The sequence below is a fragment of the Phaenicophaeus curvirostris genome, chromosome 7, assembly GCF_032191515.1.
Source record: "Phaenicophaeus curvirostris isolate KB17595 chromosome 7, BPBGC_Pcur_1.0, whole genome shotgun sequence".
NCBI classification, from domain to species: domain Eukaryota; kingdom Metazoa; phylum Chordata; class Aves; order Cuculiformes; family Cuculidae; genus Phaenicophaeus; species Phaenicophaeus curvirostris.
In genome coordinates, this window is record NC_091398.1 from 17533270 (window position 1) to 17551465 (window position 18196).

General features: G+C 36.3%; 2 protein-coding genes across 3 annotated transcripts; one reads left to right on the top strand and one right to left on the bottom strand.

The window, feature by feature from the left end:
- The first annotated feature begins 11 nt into the window (after positions 1-11).
- FKBP7 (FKBP prolyl isomerase 7) lies at positions 12-6139 on the top strand. Its single transcript, XM_069861064.1, has 4 exons — positions 12-249; positions 3062-3213; positions 5343-5476; positions 5779-6139. The coding sequence occupies exons 1-4, from the start codon at positions 56-58 to the stop codon at positions 5938-5940; spliced, it is 642 nt and encodes a 213-aa protein (XP_069717165.1). The 5' UTR covers positions 12-55; the 3' UTR covers positions 5941-6139.
- Positions 6140-7611: 1472 nt separating this feature from the next.
- PJVK (pejvakin) lies at positions 7612-16400 on the bottom strand. Of its 2 annotated transcripts, none has more exons than XM_069861059.1 (6): positions 15883-16400; positions 13622-13817; positions 12005-12146; positions 11192-11309; positions 9467-9571; positions 7612-8124 (listed from the first exon to the last, which is right to left on the bottom strand). In XM_069861059.1, exons 1-6 carry the CDS (start codon positions 16091-16093, stop codon positions 7823-7825), a joined length of 1074 nt encoding a protein of 357 aa, XP_069717160.1. In that variant the 5' UTR covers positions 16094-16400; the 3' UTR covers positions 7612-7822. The 2 variants fall into 2 exon arrangements, with proteins under 2 accessions (XP_069717160.1, XP_069717161.1); XM_069861060.1 differs by lacking the exon at positions 15883-16400 and adding an exon at positions 14838-15508 and having other exon boundaries at positions 7615-8124.
- Between the last annotated feature and the right edge of the window lie 1796 nt (positions 16401-18196).

An 18196-nucleotide genomic window follows, 5' to 3' on the forward strand; every position in this document is an offset into this window, starting at 1 on the left:
CGGCGCTTCCGGAGCGGCGGGGGCGGCGCGAGCGCCCTGCCACGCGGGCAGCGCCATGGGCCGCGCGCTGCCGCTGCTGCTCCTGCCGCTCGCCCTGCTGGCGGCCCCGGCCGAGGGCGGCGCGGAGGAGGTGAAGATCGAGGTGCTGCACCTCCCCGAGGCCTGCAGCCCCAGGAGCAAGAAGGGGGATCTGCTGAACGCGCACTACGACGGGTTCCTGGCCAGCGACGGCTCCAAGTTCTACTGCAGGTGGGGTCCCCGGGGCGCTGGGAGCGGGAGGGGGGCGAGGCGAGCGCGGCGGGGACACCCTCCCCTCGGCCGGGGCCCGCTGCTCCCCACGTTTGATCACTAGGGGCTGAGCGTGAAGCATCATCAGCGTAAAAGCCCAAACTCTCGAATAGGCTGTGAAGTCGAGATCGAGTTTTACACCACTTATTACAGCCGGAAAGGTAACGTGGTTAGTAGTGATCAACAAGTTAACAGTAACAGCTTTAAAGGGAATGCGTCTTATCGTTACTACATGAGAACTATGGTAATTAAGAGAAATACATCACCAGTTGTCCCATTATCATCATCTGCATCCCCTGGGGAGCCCCTCTTCTTTTCTCTCTGCAGCGAAGATTTGGAGAGCTTTGACAACTGGGTCCTACACGTAGGTGAAGTCTCCCACCATCACTGCGAGGGGTCCACCTTTTATATCATTGAATAAACAAAGTACATCACCCCAAAAATGCACTCTTTGGCCCCAGCTGCTTATTGCCTCTCTCTTTCATGCTATCTACACCAAGAATAACACAGCACAATTCTACTGACCATAGCAATGCAAGAAGCTACTGATTAAACAGTGCGCATAGCAGTGCAGTGCAAATCATCCACAGGTCACCTATGTCGCCTGTTGATCGGGCCCTGTCACTTCATTGCCAGCGTGGCCACACCACGTTAACATCAGTAATTTCCCCCGATACAAAAAGTAGTTACTATTGCAAAAAGTGGAATATTTTGGTTTAAGCTTAAAGTAGAGTTAAGTTTTTCATCCAAGTAACTATTTTTTGAAAGTTAGACAGAATGTCCCTCTGATAGCATGTTTTTTAATAGCATGGGTTTTTTTCAAATAGTGTTTTTCCAGGCACTGTTATATTCTTCGTTCATTGGGCAATGATAACATCTTGTGTTAAGTATGATCTGTGTTGAACAGATTTGTCTTCTATAATCACCTCCGTAGTATTTCCCCATCTCAAATGCAAGATCAGAAAAGTGAGCTGGAGCCAGCTTCAAATTTGCAAGAGATTTGACTGTTGTGAAGTTCATAATAACATTAAAATTAGTCCTTGGAAAGTGATAGAATATGCATAAGGTTTGTGGGAAAATTTCTATATATGCATGTAAGTAGGAAGTATATTCTGTAACCAGTGTTTGTTTTGCTGCACGTGATTGATGGAGATCATTCCCTCACATTGCCCAGGCCTGATAAAGGATGCTTGCTTTCTAAAATGCTAAAATGAGTCTTAGAGAGTTTATTTGCTGGCATTTTCAGTATCACCCCATTTCAGCCTTGGTTTTGCCTCAGCCAAGTGTTGAAGGATGTAGGATTTACCTAGGGTTAAGAGGGACCAGCACTGAGGCAAGCTGGAAACCAAAGCCATGCTTGAGGCTCGTGGATGTCACCACCAAAGGGGACCGACTGAGAGAGTTGTTGAGAGCCTGCATCCCACACCTTGCATGGAGAACCCCTTTGGCACGAAGAAAAATATCCCACCGTGTTATCACCCACCTTGTTCAGTGCTGTAATCTGTGCAGGAAATTTGGGTTTGGAGGAGGAGCTTCTGGTAGAGATGCAGAGTGACTGTTTTAGACAGAAACTTAAGTACAGCGTGTGCTACTGCATAGTTGGCATTATGCGGGGCAGCCGCATTACGCTAGTGGTTTGCAGTCTTTATTCCCCTTCCCTGTTGCTGCTTCCCTCCTCCATTTGTGCTGCCTTCCTCTTTTCCCCAATACTAGCATTTAGGCTTTTGCTTTTTCACTTTGTACCATCTGTCTGTCTTCAGGCTGTTTCATCTTCGTTTAGCTTGCTTTACACAAAAACTATTATACTAAAGTTCTATTTTTACCGTGCCTTGCTTTTAATGGTGGTGCGTCCTAGTAGTGAGGCAGGACTCAACCTGCGCAGAACTATGGACAAGAATCTTCTATTTCTTTTAGGTACCTAGCTCATTCCTTACTCGTATTTGACAGATCTTACAGACAGTGACATAGTTTATACAGAATCTTGATTCATTTTCCCCATTTGTATCACTTAAGAAAAAATCAGTAGGGGGTAATTCTACGTTTAACAGTACCTCTTTACTTTTCTTTTTTTTGACCATAGATGTTTTGATAGGAACGGTTGGACTCGATGATCCGATGGGTCTTTTCCAACCTGGTGATTCTATGATTCTATGTGACTGATTTTGGCACATACAGTGTTGTCCTCTGCCTTTTGAGCTGCATGCTGCTCAGTCACTGTTCGCTATAGGTCCCATGCTGGGGACACTTATATGACCAGAAGCTGGCTCAAGCACTGAATATGTAAACTGAACAGAGTGGCGTGGGAGCACCCAGTGCTGCAGGAAAGATTGCCAGGTTCCCCCAACACCCACCCCCGTGCTCCATCTCATCCCATCCTGCAGTGATCTGAACTGCTGAAGATGTTTTTGCTTCCTCGCAGTGAATTGCTCCCAGCACTCCTCCCCTTGCAGACTTCCTGCAGCAGCACCTTGTTTCTGGCATGCAGTATATATGATAAGGAAGATTGGATGTTTTTGTAATATGTTAGGATTTTTACTTGGTTTTTTTTGTTTCAAAAATAGGTTGACCTTTATGCATCTCAAGATTTGACCATAAATTAATAGTAAGTGTAGCAGAAACAGCATTAATACTTTCATAGTCTCCCACTCTAAACATTCTGGTGTTTTAATAATCTAATTTATACTTTTACTGGCTGTTAATTTAAAGTTATTTTTATATAAAGAGAATTAAGATACTAAACTGGTTGTTATCCTCTTACATTTCTTTTTAATAGTCGGACACAAAATGAAGGTCATCCGAAATGGTTCGTTCTGGGTGTTGGACAAGTCATAAAAGGGTTAGATATTGGTATGATGAATATGTGTCCTGGAGAAAAACGGAAAGTGACCATTCCTCCGTCATTAGCATATGGACAGCAAGGATACGGTAAAAAAGTTTTAATACTGACCTTTGTCTTTCCTCCATTTTACCCTTTCAATCATACAGTATTGTAAATGACTGTAAGAATTGGTGCTCCATTATATTTGGAGGCCCTGAAGGTGCTGACCACAGCTGTGCAACCTACTCCTGCTCATTCCTATGCGGTTTAAGTAGTCTTCATCATAGACCCACACCCGTGCCTTGCAGTTTGCATTAGAATTAAGTGCATGGCACATGATGCGTTTCTCAAAGTGTTCCCATAATACAAAACTGATGGCAAAAGGAAGATCTTCATGACTCATACCAGCATTTTTTGTCTTAATCTATTATATTCATATTTAGTTTCTGTTATTGACTCCTACCTACTTAGTAGTTTGTTTAAATTCCTGCTTACATTTTGGATAGTTAGTGGATCATCACATTATGTAATAATTGCAACAGAACAATGCATGAAATCTGATTTGAATTTATGATGCTTAAGTGTGTATTCTACTTTTAAAAAGTTCCAGTGAGAGTTTATGCAGTGTTTCAGCACTCCTAATTGTAGATGACTTAAATTCAGCTCTGTCCTTGGTGTAATAGCAAAGTAGCCCCTGCTCTATAATAATTGTTTGGTAGTGATACTATGTCAGAATTACACACCAACAGTTTTGTCTTTCCTACAATTGCATTGTAGCCAGTGAAGTTTCCCTTGAGCATAATGTTGTCTCATAACAACAAGGAAAAACACTGACACAAATAAAAGTATTTAATGCTAGTGTTAACTGTTTGTTCTAGGGAGCACTTCAAGAAAGTGTTGTTTTCCTACAGCATACTTGTCCTCTGTCTCAGCGTATTCCTGCATGCTGGGGAAGATGCCTGCCTAATCTTGAATTAGAAAAGATGCATGTGGCTTTCTAAATCTTTACATATCTTTCCTCTGTTGGTATGTATCTTTGTAAACTACTGGCACTGAATTCTATTATTGTATCTTTCCTTTGAAATAGTGTATCAACCATGATTTATATCCAGATATATTTAAAACTTCTACATGTTTAAAGCTTGTAAGATTACAATCTTTTGAACTCTGAAACCTGTCATTTTTACTATGGATGTTTTAGATAAGAAGTTCAAGTAATAGCTTTTTTCACCACCTGCTTAAAAACAAAGAAGGTTCTTCAGTTTTTCTTCAGTTTGTGAAGGATGGGCACAAGTTCAAAATTCTGTTAAAAGTCCGAGGTTGCAAGGTCATGCTCACTGGCTTTGGCTATGAATAGAAGCAATTTGCATGTTTACATTTTAATTTCATACTGCATGATTTCATGCTGCTTTTTTGGCACTACTTTTAGACCTCATTAATTTGTTACTGTCTCTCTTCAGTTCCCTTTTTTTGCCAGATGCATGAGAAATTGACCTGTGTTTATAGGCAGTGGTGTTTTTACATCAGATATCAGCAAATGCTTTGACAAAGGAATAATGAAGTCTAACATGTTTTTTTTTCTTCAGAGACCCTACAAAATATTCCAGTAGTTTGAGGTTTAGGGTTGAGTGGGTTGGGGTTTGGGGTTTTTTTGTGAATCGGGATTTGCATTCTATTGCTTCTTTCTAATGAGATGTATATTTTAAATACTATTTCATATAAAGTCTTCTAACCATAGGTATAATTCGTAGTAAGCTGGTAAAACCTGATATTGCTTGCCTGTTTCTTCAGACAGAAAACACATACGAGCATTGGTTCATTACTGGAATCCTTTAAATCAGATTGCAGATATATACTGAAAAGATACGTCTTAGAATCAGTCTTTCAATACACCCCATCATATGATGGTACACGAAGGAGTGACAGCTGTAGAAATACTTGATTTTCATAACACAAACCCTTCCTTAATTTTTAAAGGTACCTGAATTCATATGAACAATGTAATTTGGTTTCAAGGAGGTATATTGTTTGCAGATCTCTCTCAAAATCATTTATCCAACAGTCTGAACAATCTTCCTGTCTAGCTGTGTAATATTTAAACCCAGAGTTTAAACTGAATATTAAAACAGCCTTTTGTAATTAAAAAATACTTTTTACAAGTGAATTTATCATAGATTTGATCTCCGACCAGAATGTCTGATTTTTTTAATGGTTTTTTTTTTTACTTCTTTTATAGCACAGGGCAAGATTCCACCCAATGCAACATTGATCTTTGAGATTGAACTTTATGCAGTAAATAAGGGACCTCGCAGTGTTGAAGCATTTAATGAAATAGACAAGGACAGTGACAAGAAACTCTCTGAACATGAGGTAATATGATGTAACTAATTCAGAATTAATAATTTACGAAACTATAGGTATAGGTGCATCAGTGTTACCTTCACATGATCTGCCTCTGCTGCAGTTGATCATATAAAGCTTCTGTGTGCTGACGCAAACTAAACTGTGCAGTGTTGAAATTCACTTTGATTAATACATTGGTATCTCTCGGACTTTCTGGGGAAACAAACTTTAGGCATGTCTGCACTGGAGTCACAATACGGTACATAAATTCTCCAAGTGTCTTTGACAGTAGAAAGCCACAATGGTTGGAGTTTTTTCTTTCCTTCTAGATAAGCCAGTATTTGAAAGAAGAATTTGCAAGAGATGGCAAAACACGTCATCCCTCAGTCCATGATGAAGTCTTAGCTGACATATTTAAGAAGAATGACCATGATGGAGATGGTTTTATATCGGCAAAGGAGTACAATGTCTACCAGCATGAGGAGCTCTAAGTACTTAAAAAAATTTTTTTGGCTATTTTCTGGACACTGAATTTTAAATAATAATACTTTGCCACAGCATTTTTTGTATTTTTTTTTTCACAGTGACATCTTTTTATATCTCTTAATGTGACTGTAAAAATCTTGGGTTTAACATTGAACTAATAAAATGTGTTACATTTCAAAAGAAAGAAATAAAATTGGAAATCACCATGATCTAGTATTAGTGTTTTCTGCATCATGTCCTAATCTGAAGTATTGCTCAGTAGTCTTTCGCATAAATTAGTGATGAAAATAATCATTTCTGTCTTACTAAGCACACACAAATGGTTCCAGTACCCATTGACAGAGTTAGAACATAACTTCTCAATTGCCTGTAAAATAAAAGGGGAAAACGGAATCCCTGGAAGGTAACTCGATTCAGCTTCAGTGGGCTGCTAAGCTTGCTTCTCAAGGAACTCCTGTTTGCAGCAAATTTAGCTATAAAAGGCCTTAAAATCAATGAACGCCACGTATGGAATGTGAAGATAAAACCACAAATGCTGTTTTAAAACAACTTAAAATATCTTCTTGGATGTAATATTAACATGAATGATTTAGTGTTCATGAAAGGCAGCGTTTTAAATGGATTTTAAAACTTTGACTTAGTAATTTTACTAAGTTAGCCAGTTTATTCAGCAGCCCCAAGTTGACAATATACACTATCATGATTTACTTGGATAAGGTGGGATTTACTTGGAAGAGGTGGGATATATTCTATACAAACACAAGTAATTACTCGGGCATCATCCTGATTTTCCTCACTTTGGAAAAAGCCAAAGATATAGCAATAATTAACTGGTTTGCTTATGCAGTGTCGTTGTAAAACTTGTGTAACATACTTGCCTCTTTTGTGAAAAGCAATGGCTGTGTTTATTTCAACATGTAGTAATCAGGTGTACATAGGTTACAGTGGGAACACAAGTGAAAAAGCTTCCATACATAGGTTATCCTTAAAATTATTCTGAAATGTAGAAAAAAAAAATTAATTGGTTTTCCAGTTTAAAATACCAGGGGGAGAGCTACTACAGAATACTGACAAACAGCACTTGCAATCTCAGTATTGGACACAATTCCATAGTGCCCTCTGGTGTTTATATTCTCAACAACACAGACTTAATATTCTGTGGCTGAGATCTACCAGTTAAAGACCATTGCCCCAGAACTCTTGTTGGAAGGATGTAGTTCTGTTATTTTTGTACGCTTTCAAAACATTTTCTGCTAATCAATTTTTTCCGAACACATAAAAGGAAGGCAAGAGCAACTGTGACCTAAAATCCAATTGCAGAAAGAGGACTGATTGGGACTTCTTAGTAATCTTAAAAAAATGTTGACATATGGAAATGGCATCCTACTGGGAAATGCCTATCCCTAGTTTTAGCTGTTACCTCTTGTAAATGAAACATTAGACTGAGCTAAGTTTTACCGTGTTTTTTAATCCGATACGTCAATTAAACATTCATGAGAACACTAAATTATTAACAAATATTCTCATTTTACCATCGTATGCCAGCGTAGATAAAGGCAACATTTTGGGATTTAACAACAAATTTGTGTAAACAACTTAATGTAAGATCTAGCATATATTTTGACATGAAAATTCACTTTAAAAGTATATTTTTCATTACCGTGATAATGAGAAGGTCCTAGAAAGAAGAAAAACAATGTCAGGGAATGCATGAGGGCATTTTCAAGTAACAAGTCATTGACTATGAAGGAATAGTTTGAACACAGTAAGGTAATAAAACATTTTGCACTTTCACTAGTTTGCATTTCAACAATTTGAGTCATATTCTAAAAAGTTTGTGGCACAGTTATGCCCATGTCTGTGACAACAGGCACTTACCTGGCTTGGTTATTTTACTCTCTTATGCCAGAGGTCAAAACAGGGCACGGCATGCAGTCGTATGTACTTTTGTCCATTAAAAGAACACTCTAGGCATCCATAGACTGTCTCCCTTTTAGAACTTCCCATTCCACAAAGCACACAGGGACCTTTGGGGATGTTGTTATTAAGTAAATTAATTCGGATATGAGACCCTTCTCTGAGATAGCTTGTGGAGACATCAGTCATGCTCGCAGCTTTTTCATAATAATCTGTAAAAAGGTCCTCCAAGTAAGCATCAGAGGTAGGAACAATATCCACTACTCTTTTATCTGAAAAAAGAACACACAAAATACAAGAAATGGTTTGTTATCGCATTATTAACTGTTTACAAAACAATCTGTCAATCTAGTTATGGAAATAACTGATTCATTAAACTGTTGTAAACATGATGCATTGTAGGTTGCTTCCCATCAAAAGTCCTGTGTGAAGAAAATTTTTCATAAATGTCAAAAGACACTGACAAAGGCCAGATTTTTTTTGTGTATGACCTATATAGTTATAGTATTTTTAGAAATGCACCTAAGAGATATGCAAGAGACAGGCTTTTTAAAAATTGGTGCCAGATCAAATCACAGCTGCATGATTTCCTGTTTAACCATTTGTAATTCTGCATTTCTAGTTTTATTTTATAAAAATTGTAAATAGTAAATACACTTTTTTAAAAAATGTATTTAAAAAAAAAAAACCACCAATAATTAAAAGGTTTAGGAAATATGGAGGACTCCTTGCTGACTTCCTAGCAGATTTCTGAGCATGCAAACACCACTGGAAGAAATCACTTTCAGAACTACCTGCCTTTTTCATCTCTCTTCACAGACTGATTAGTCTAGATTGCATGACAAACAGTTACAGCTAGTGAGATGTGTCATACCCATGGAAGATTTATTCTCTGGTCTATAAAAACCCTTTGATCAAGAATGGAATACAATGGAACAAGGACGCCTATACAGAGCAACCTTTAGAAGGATGTATTTACTGCTCAATGTTTATTTTCCCACTCAGAGTTGTAGACTACCAAAGTACTTAGACCAAGTAGTGTTAGAAGTATATGATCTTCTGAAGAAAATATAGCTAGAGTGATACTTAGCTTTGTTGGATGTTGTATTCACATCAGGGTGAGAAAATAGAACGCTGATGATACATTGCCCATGTCCCTGCCATGTGAACATATAGCCTAAAGACTACATTCAATTATTTAAATTAATATTGTGTGATATTTAAAGAGTTTTCTCTGAAATATTGCGTATAGACTATAACTTGCATTACACAACACTAGCTGTAAATGTCAAGCATATGAAATAGGCTTACTGTTAACTGAAGTCAGTTGTATAGTTACTCCAAACCAGTTAGTTTATCATCACCCATAAATTTTTATTTTAAGATATTTGGAGTTTTAATGAACAGCAACAACATAAATTTGTTATTGATGAAAGAGTCAGATTCTCAAATATAAATTTTAATAACTTTACAATCATTTCAATACACAAGAAATTTAAGAGGTACATTTTCCATCAAAAATTTCTTCTTTAATTCATTTTGCACACAAAGTAACAAAAATAGGCTCTTCAGGCATTAATGAAGACATTTGGTTATAAATATCAAAATTCATACTTCGATGAAGCAGATTACTCTTTAACATCCTTAATTTGGTCAGTGAAGATGATCCAGATTTCTCTTTTTCAAATCCTCCTTTTGAAATCGGAGTCACACAGAGTTCTGAAAAATAAGTTTTTAGAAGAACAAAATATAAAACAATAATTGCACAACAAAGCTTAATATGGGTTTTAATCTATAAAGCTAGCAGTAAATTCAGCTTTGCTAATGTTTTTAATGGATTGTACCACTTTTTAATACAAGTCTGCACACAGAAATAAACCATAGAATCAAGTAACACATTTTAAGATGTTGGTGGCTTTCAACCACCAACCATAACATCATCAGAGTTTGTTTTGGTTTCTACACAATATAGGGCCACGTTATGGGACTAAGACAGTCCCATATCATATAAGTGCAAGGCCAGCTTATGAAGGAGAAACATTTCTATAATTTTATTTGAGAATAAAAATGAAAAATAATAAGCAAGACTTTGAGTTCTGTAGTCATCTCTTCCAACACTGAATCAACTACTAAAAATTTTTAATAAAAATAGCTATCACTTAAGTTTCTATCCATAACTTGAAAACATTTAAAGTGAAATAAAAGGATAATCAATTATAAGGAATTCAAAATACATTATTTTCTCAGTTGAGAATTTTTTTATTATGCAAATACAAATATCTGCCTCATTGATTATTTCACTGATAATGACTTTAGGAAAATCATTGTGCATGTACCTACCATTTGGAGTATATTTAAAGGTTTTATGTAATTGTAAAGGTATCTCACAGTTCAGTAAAAAGGTGCTTTACAATGCAGAGTTCTTGTCATGGAAGGTTTATATTGTGTATGCCAAAGGGTGTGGAGCTATTTGCAACTTCTAAAACATAGCACTGTACAGATGTGCAGAGACAGAGATTACTTCCCTAATTAGGTTTTCTACCTTGTTTTTATAGAAATAGAGCAATTCCTGAAACAGTTGAGAGACTGTCGCAGAGGTTCCTGTACTTAGGTACATGTGAATCTGGTGGTTAAAACTTTATCTAACATTAGTCAGCAGGGAGCCTTGCTGTTGATATTATCAATTGCTAGATCAAATCCTAAATTGGCTTTCTGGTTTATTACAAACAATGTTGATAAGGTTGATAATGTTATAGGCTACACTTTAATTAGTGCAAATAATGTAAATGCATATGCGCTATCACTTCCCCAAATGGAGAAAAACTTACAGGAGCTATGCTTTTATTTTATTATTTTTTTTACTAGTTTCCAGTAATAGTGATTATTTCTTCCTAAATATGTTCAGATACTCATACATGATGTATCAGACTGAAATTAAAGCCCCAAGAGAAAAAAAATATTAGTTTAGTTCTGCACACTTTCTTCTTTACTTGGGTCTTTTTACTTGCTTATTTGATGCAAAATTGATCAGGTGGCCTCATCAGCCTGTTCTTGCAAGCTAGAAATACAAGGAAGTGAGGTTTGGATGGTAGGATTTAATAAAAATTGCAAAATGATACTTAACTTTTTTAAAATGTTTTCACAACAGACAATCTTCTAGAACCTGCCTTGTTCATCTTTTCAAGAATTGTTTCCCTTAGAAAATCAGACTACTTGTGCATAAAATCAAAGCAAAGCATTGTACGTGATCAGAGCTTATGTATACCAAGAGCAAGAAATTTTTTAAAATTCAGATCATTATAAATGATAGCAGTAATGACAATACTGCATATGACTTACCGAAATTACCATCCAAATGAATATAAAGTTCAAATACACTAAAAGCAATAGTTGTATGTGCAGGAAAAACAATGGCTTTGTCCCGCCCTTTAGAATTCTGATCCTCAATAATGTGAAACTATAGAAAAAGCATCAAAAGAAAAAAGTTACAAATCTAAATGAAAAAATAAAAAAAAATTATATATTAACTGTATATCTTGAGCCAGGTGGAAGCTTTGAAATTGAAGATCTAATTTCACTACAGAAGTACGTAATAGTAACAGCTTGGCATTCTAATAATGTTTGATACAGAGATAGTAACTTAGGCTGCATCATTCATTGAAAATTATGCATATGATTTATAAATACCAGTAATGGGCAAACCTCAGAAGATTTGTAGGTTCAGTTATTCGAACACAGTCAAGAGGGAGATGGAGGAAGAACGTAAGACAGGCAGTAAGATGCTGACCCTTGAAATAACCTGAAGTTCCAATGTGTTATAGAAGATTAATATAATTATGAAAGACATCTTTATTAGATATTCATGCTAAGAAGTAAATTCCACAATTTTGCTGAGGCTTCACCGAAAGCAATGGCTCATTTTCTAGCCGTCCTTTCATGCATTTCCCATCTCTCAGTCACACGAGCGACACTAACAAAAGATCAACTTTTCATTCAGTTTACATCAGTGTAAAAATATTGATTTACTTCAGATCTTTCTGAGCTTACATCAGTAAATATGCAACTAAACCCCACCGTAAAATTTATATGTTTTTATGTTATGCTTTTTACGTTTGTTCATTTAAGTTATAGAACTTTGTCAAATATATTTACCCTCATTGCCTCTCCACGCATTCCAGTATGGACAGTTAATGAGCACTGTCTTGTAGTTCTAATACTTTCCATGACCACACACAAAATCTCCATCCTACTTTTTCTTGATTGATGGACAAGACAATGATCAAAGTTTATTTTCCTAAAATCGAGAGGGAGGCAGGAAGGAAATTCAGAGGTTATTAGCAATTTCCAAAACAGCTAATAGAATCTATAACTTTAAATCAGTAAATAAATCACCGTAAGTTTTGCCACATAGCAGTAAAACAACTGACTGAGGAGATTTCTGGAAATTTAATATTGATTTTCAGTGTTTGGGAGCAGAGGCACTAAAAAATTCCAGGAAAATGCTAATGTACAAATGTTAGGATATTTGGGACATCCAGGAAAATTCCAAGACTGTCCATCTGACACTGTTCTTAGTGACAGTAGGGAACTGTCAACACACTGTAATTCATAACCTTTTCTTTAATGAATGTAATTCATAGCAGACAGTGAGAATTTATGTAAAATACATACTAAAAGCAATAGCTGCAATGCCGTACCTTTGGGCTTCTATAAAGCACACGATGATGCAATGTTTTGATTAAAAGCCTATACAGGCTGGCATACATTCAATGGACAAAGACTGGTTAACTGATAAGTGTTAACTATAACTGAAAAAAAAAAATCTCCCTTATAAACATGGAATAATGATGAAAACATTGTTTGTAGGAGAATTTTACAGGCATTGGCTCTTAGTCCTGTAACACTGAGTGTTTTTGTCAGGAGAAAGGACATCTTCCCCCACCCCCAATTATTAATGATAATATTTGTAAGTTACAAGTAAACCAGGAATATATATCTACAGAACAAAAGAAGCTATGGATACAAAATAAAATGCACTGCTTGGTAAATAACTACAAGAAAACAATATATATTTGAAAATACCAAACATCACATCATGCACAGTAAATAATTTACTGGGATTCACTGGGATGACAGTGTGGCCAAAGGATAATTTTTGAAATATAAACTAGACAATTACACATAGAAATACAATGCGACTAGTTCTACGTGTTTGACTTTTGTGCCACCTCTGTAGGGATACCAAGTTTGTTTTCAGTCTTCACAGCTCAAAAAGGATGTTGGGAATAGTGAAGACTGCATTTAGAGAAGAGCCACTTAGGGTTATGAAAAATTCAAGCAGACAAATCTACCTTAAAGTACTTACATTTGTAATAATACATATGGGTCTTTAGTGCATGAGTCAAAGGCAAAGAAATCCTGTTTCTGAAACCTGAAGTTGGGTAATGTCATTCAAAGTAAATTTCAGATTTTCAGTAGTATGGAATAACACAGAGAAGACCTTGATTGGACTCTTTCTATCTGGCTTTTTTTTTTTCCTGAAAGATGCACTGTAATTCAATGAGAATTAACTCAAAAAAATTTGACAGTCTGTATAATGCAGAAGGTCATGCGTCTAATCCCAGCAATCCAACTTGAGACTCTTGGAAAATATCAGATGGTGGCTGCTATTGATAGACTAAAAGTAATCAAAACTTAACCATTTCAGAGGTTTAATCCAACTGTATGAAATATAATTATGGAACCAGAAAACAAAATATATAATATAACCTTGTAGTAAGTTCTTTAAGTAATGTTGGTACTTCAACCTCATGTTTGGTCACTATGCCAAATGAAGCTCTAAAGGCAACAGAATCTGATCCAGCAACATCAAAACCAACGTCATTCATTATCTGATTTCCTCTTCTACCATTAAGTGAAACATCTGATTTGTCTTCATAGTTGAGCAACTGGTAAGATGAGACACCTGAGTAAAAGAAGATAACCATGGTGTGGTGAAAAGTCTGAATGAAGTATATTTACACAGCAAGAAGAGAATAAATGGTACTGTTCCTAATGCACTTGGCCGTTTTCATAGAATCATAGAATCTCCAGGTTGGAAGAGACCCACCGGATCATCGAGTACAACCATTCCTACCAAATAGGATGATGTGAAATTCAGAGTTACATTAAGCACTTACTTATCAGGGTTACTACTGAAGACTAAATGAAAGGAAGCACAAAGGGATCTGAGAGATTTCAGTGCCACTCTCTCAGAGAGTTGTGCCCACGCTCCTGCAGGTGATGTATCCTGGGCACAAAATGGTGACTGGGGCCATTTCTAAATTTCTGTGCTTATCATTATTCTCCTAAAGTACTTTTACCAGCAAGTATGCTGTTGGTACTTGCATAAATTTGACATGCAGTGGAGGTCAGTTTTGCTACATTTCGAATGAGGCAGGGGTGTGCCAGTAACACTGCCTTTTCCTGGCCTGACACAATTAGACTTACCACACTTTCTGTGTATGTCTGATGATTCCAGGGACTGTGTCACTTTATTTTGAAGGAAAACAAGAGATTAATTCTGACTTACTTGAATGTTCTCATTGACTTATTGTGCAATCTAAGGGTAGGTGCCAAAGTATTTCTATAAAGATTTCTTTACAAATACATTTCTGTTACACTAACAAAAAAATATTAAGATGCATTCGTTGCCAAATTAAAATGAATAGAGCAGGTAGAACGCAGGGATTAAGCACCCAAATACATCTGAGAGTCTGGGATTTAATTTTTTTTTTAAATCCTTTAATACTTCTAGGACAAACTGACACAAAGTCACCTTGTATGAATACTGTTAGCATTTATTTTTAGCAAAAAAAAGTTCATGTATGATTCATAATTCTAAAAATATTGCAAATACTTGTATTTGTCACATGAAAAAGGAAATTCAATTTAAAAGTTCTTTGCTTACATTAAAGGATGATACTTTTTGCATAAGATACCTAACCTTTACAGAAAAGGCTCACAAGGTTTTGTGAGACTTTAATGAGATTTTGCAATCTTTTTATCAGACCTTTTAATGAGATTTTTCAATTTTTTTCATTCAGGACAAGCCAGCTGACTTGTTCTGAATGCAAGGCTAGCAGGATTAGTGAGATTCCATTTTTTTTCATCACGCTTGTGTCCTGGAATCACCCCTTTGTGGGGTCAACTGGTATTTCTGTCTTGTGCTCATGCAGGTTTGTCTTAGTAGAGTTTTTAATTAATGCAATTGTTGTTCAATTAATGTGACCAATACTTTTGTCAAAATAGACCTTTGCTCAAAAGCAAATAAAGTAATAAAACTTCTGAGAAAACAGCCTGCTAACAAGAATTACATAGACTTCTCAATGGAATGTACAAGAAAATACAGGCAACATAGCTCAATATAGCACCTCCTAATTCTCACAGAATCTCCTCAAAAATGTCTGATATTCCATAGCAAAGGCATTTAAACACAGTCAAGTGCTTTAAATACTCAAAAAAGATTACAAACATGGGGAAAACTCTTATGGAAATCCTATTACTTCAGTCAGATAGTGCTGGCAAATGCTCCTGCCTGTGCAGAGCCCAGTTCACTAGGGATGCCTAGCACAGAAAAGCTACAGAACATTCTTACATATGTAAAAGCAAGTATACAGAGAAAGGTGAAAAACAAATCCAAATTTTAAGTAGCAATTAATTAACAGACATCAATACACGTATGGCAAATCTGTTGCAATTTGTGAAAAAAATACAAGGTTTCACAGAATTTATTTCATATAAGTTCAGAAAATATCAAGGTGTTTTAGCATTATTGACTTTTTTTAACTCTTTTTCCAGACAGTTGGGGTTTTTTAACCAGTTTGAATTGTACTTTTGTCTTAACTATTTATTACATGAATAAGAAAGATAAACTTTATTACCCATGTCCTAAAGAACCATACTGCCTGCACAATTTAAACTATAGCTACTGTTCTGTATTTACTAGAAAACATGCTTTTTTCTACCTTGTAAAAATATAAAAATCTTACCTGCAGAAATTTCTTTCTCCCCTAGAAGAATGTCTTTTAATGTGAAAGGTGTTGAAGCAAATTTAGATTTTTTTGAAAGAGAACATTTTCTTTTCTTAATCACAAGGCTCAGAGGTTGGTATTTATCAGCTTCACTGAGACTGGGCACTGGAATTAGTCTTCCTCCATCACCAACCTGTTTAACAAAATTTTTGGTTGCAGCAGCAAACATATTATGACATTAGTAATGATAATATTAAAAAGCTCCGTATCAAGTATAACTTCCAGAAATCAAGCCCATGTTCAATTCCTTTTACAACGTTCTTTCAAACAAGTTAATATGTTTTAAAAAAAAATAAATTAAAGCTGTCACACTGTTTTTTTAGATTAATTTACATTTCGGATCTTAGCTACCAAGCTTCTATGGTGCATTGCTGGAGACTTCTCTGAAAGACCTTCAGTTAAGCTCTCTAATTCTGTATGATGAATAATTAATTACCAATGTAAACTGATAGGGAAATTGTTGCCCTCTCCTTGGCAGCTTAATGCCACTGTTTGAAAAGCAAAAGAACATCAAAATCTTAGAAACAGAAGACAGTAATTTTGCAACATTTAACTTCACATTAGGAGTTACTTTTGTATAATTGGATCCTGGCTGCAGCTGAATTCTAGTGTTTTATTAAGAAATCAGCCCAGATGTGCTCTGGGAGATCGCCTGAATTACACATTCGTGAAAGCTGGTAGGTCTGCTGAGAGCATATTGCCTTTCAGCAGCAGTTACATCACCTACCTGTGAACGCTTAGCCAGGGAGTAAGTGGTGGGGAGGTCTTCATAAATACCTGGGCCAAAGCATGAGATGAGAGATGGATGGGAGCAGTGGGGAAGCAGAAGTGGGCTTTCATTTCGTTTTTAAAGAATAAATGAAAAAATATGATCAAACACCCCCCCCACCCCATTTGTCTAGTATCCAGCTGTGATGACCTTTGTTCTTAAGTGAGCCCACTCAAAACAGATACGAACCCAGTGTTGGTGTCAGAGACAAAATTATTCCTCCAGTTTCCCTATGAGAATACACTTTCTTTGTGTTACTCCTTCTGCCTCTAATTCCTAAAAAAAAAAAAAATCTGAAGACTTACCGGCAGAAGCCTCATTTGCTGATTCATCTGCAGGGCAGGTTCATCTATAGTTGGAAAGTGGAATTCTGTGCAAGAAAAAATATGAAGTGATGTAAAGATATAATGCTCTACTTTTGTGGTTTTTTTTATTTATTTTCCTGTCCCTGTAACTCTAGCTTAACTCTGGTCTCTGATCCTATTTACCATGCTCTGTTCAGCTTCTGTTTTGCATTGTCTGTCCCCACAGACTAAAGGTGTCTGCAAGTTTGCCTAAGAACATCACAAGCCTCAACATGGGGAGCAGCTTCAAGGTAGCTTATTCAGCTCTGTGTTGTACAGTTTCTTTGCTGTATTGTCACCTGCAGCAAGCAGCAAGAGTTTACTTCACATGCAAGAGGAGTCCCGTTTCTTTACAATGGGTAGTAACATGGAGTAGTAACAGAGCAGCAAGTATTAGTTACATAGAGCTGAGAATTTTGATATGTAAATACTGTGTTTTCTCCTAACATCATATTAATATGAACCTGGAGACTGTTTAATAGTAAAGTTTAAAGAGCAACCTTATTTTCTCTTTAACATTTGAGGATGAAGAATGTTTTTTGTAATTTTTAGTTAACTCCATAATGATATATGTTTTATTATTAGATAGTTATCCTATACTATCCCTGCAGGAATGCTGGATACCTGTAATTATGGGGTATCTAAAAATGAATTATAGGCTCATCTAAGGTGCAGGCAAGCTAGAGGCTTGCCCAAGGAACTGAAAATGTGGAATTATCTCACTAATTTCAATCTAGGAATCTAGAATCATCTGTACATGATTTTTTATGTTTCTGTGGTACACATGAACTGATCTGGCTTTAATTTGTTTCTCATTATAGTCAACCATATCATCAATTTAGCATGATTAACCAGTCAGTTGAGAGGAAATATAAGTCTTTAAGTGTTAACTGAACAGATAAATTGAGCTGGTTCTTCACTGGAAAGGGTTAAGCCCACATAATCAGTACAAAATTATGCTACTAATTTGTTTAATATACTCTTAGTGTACAAAAAGGTGCTGTCAGTTACCAGGCCACCTGACTTAAGTGCCTTTGAACTACGTTATATTTACCTAGAGATCTTTACAGAGGAAGAAGTGCAAGAATTTAACACCTAAAGTCCAGCATAATAAAATGGTACTGAAAAAATTGCCTTCTAAATTCCCTAACTTTCCAGC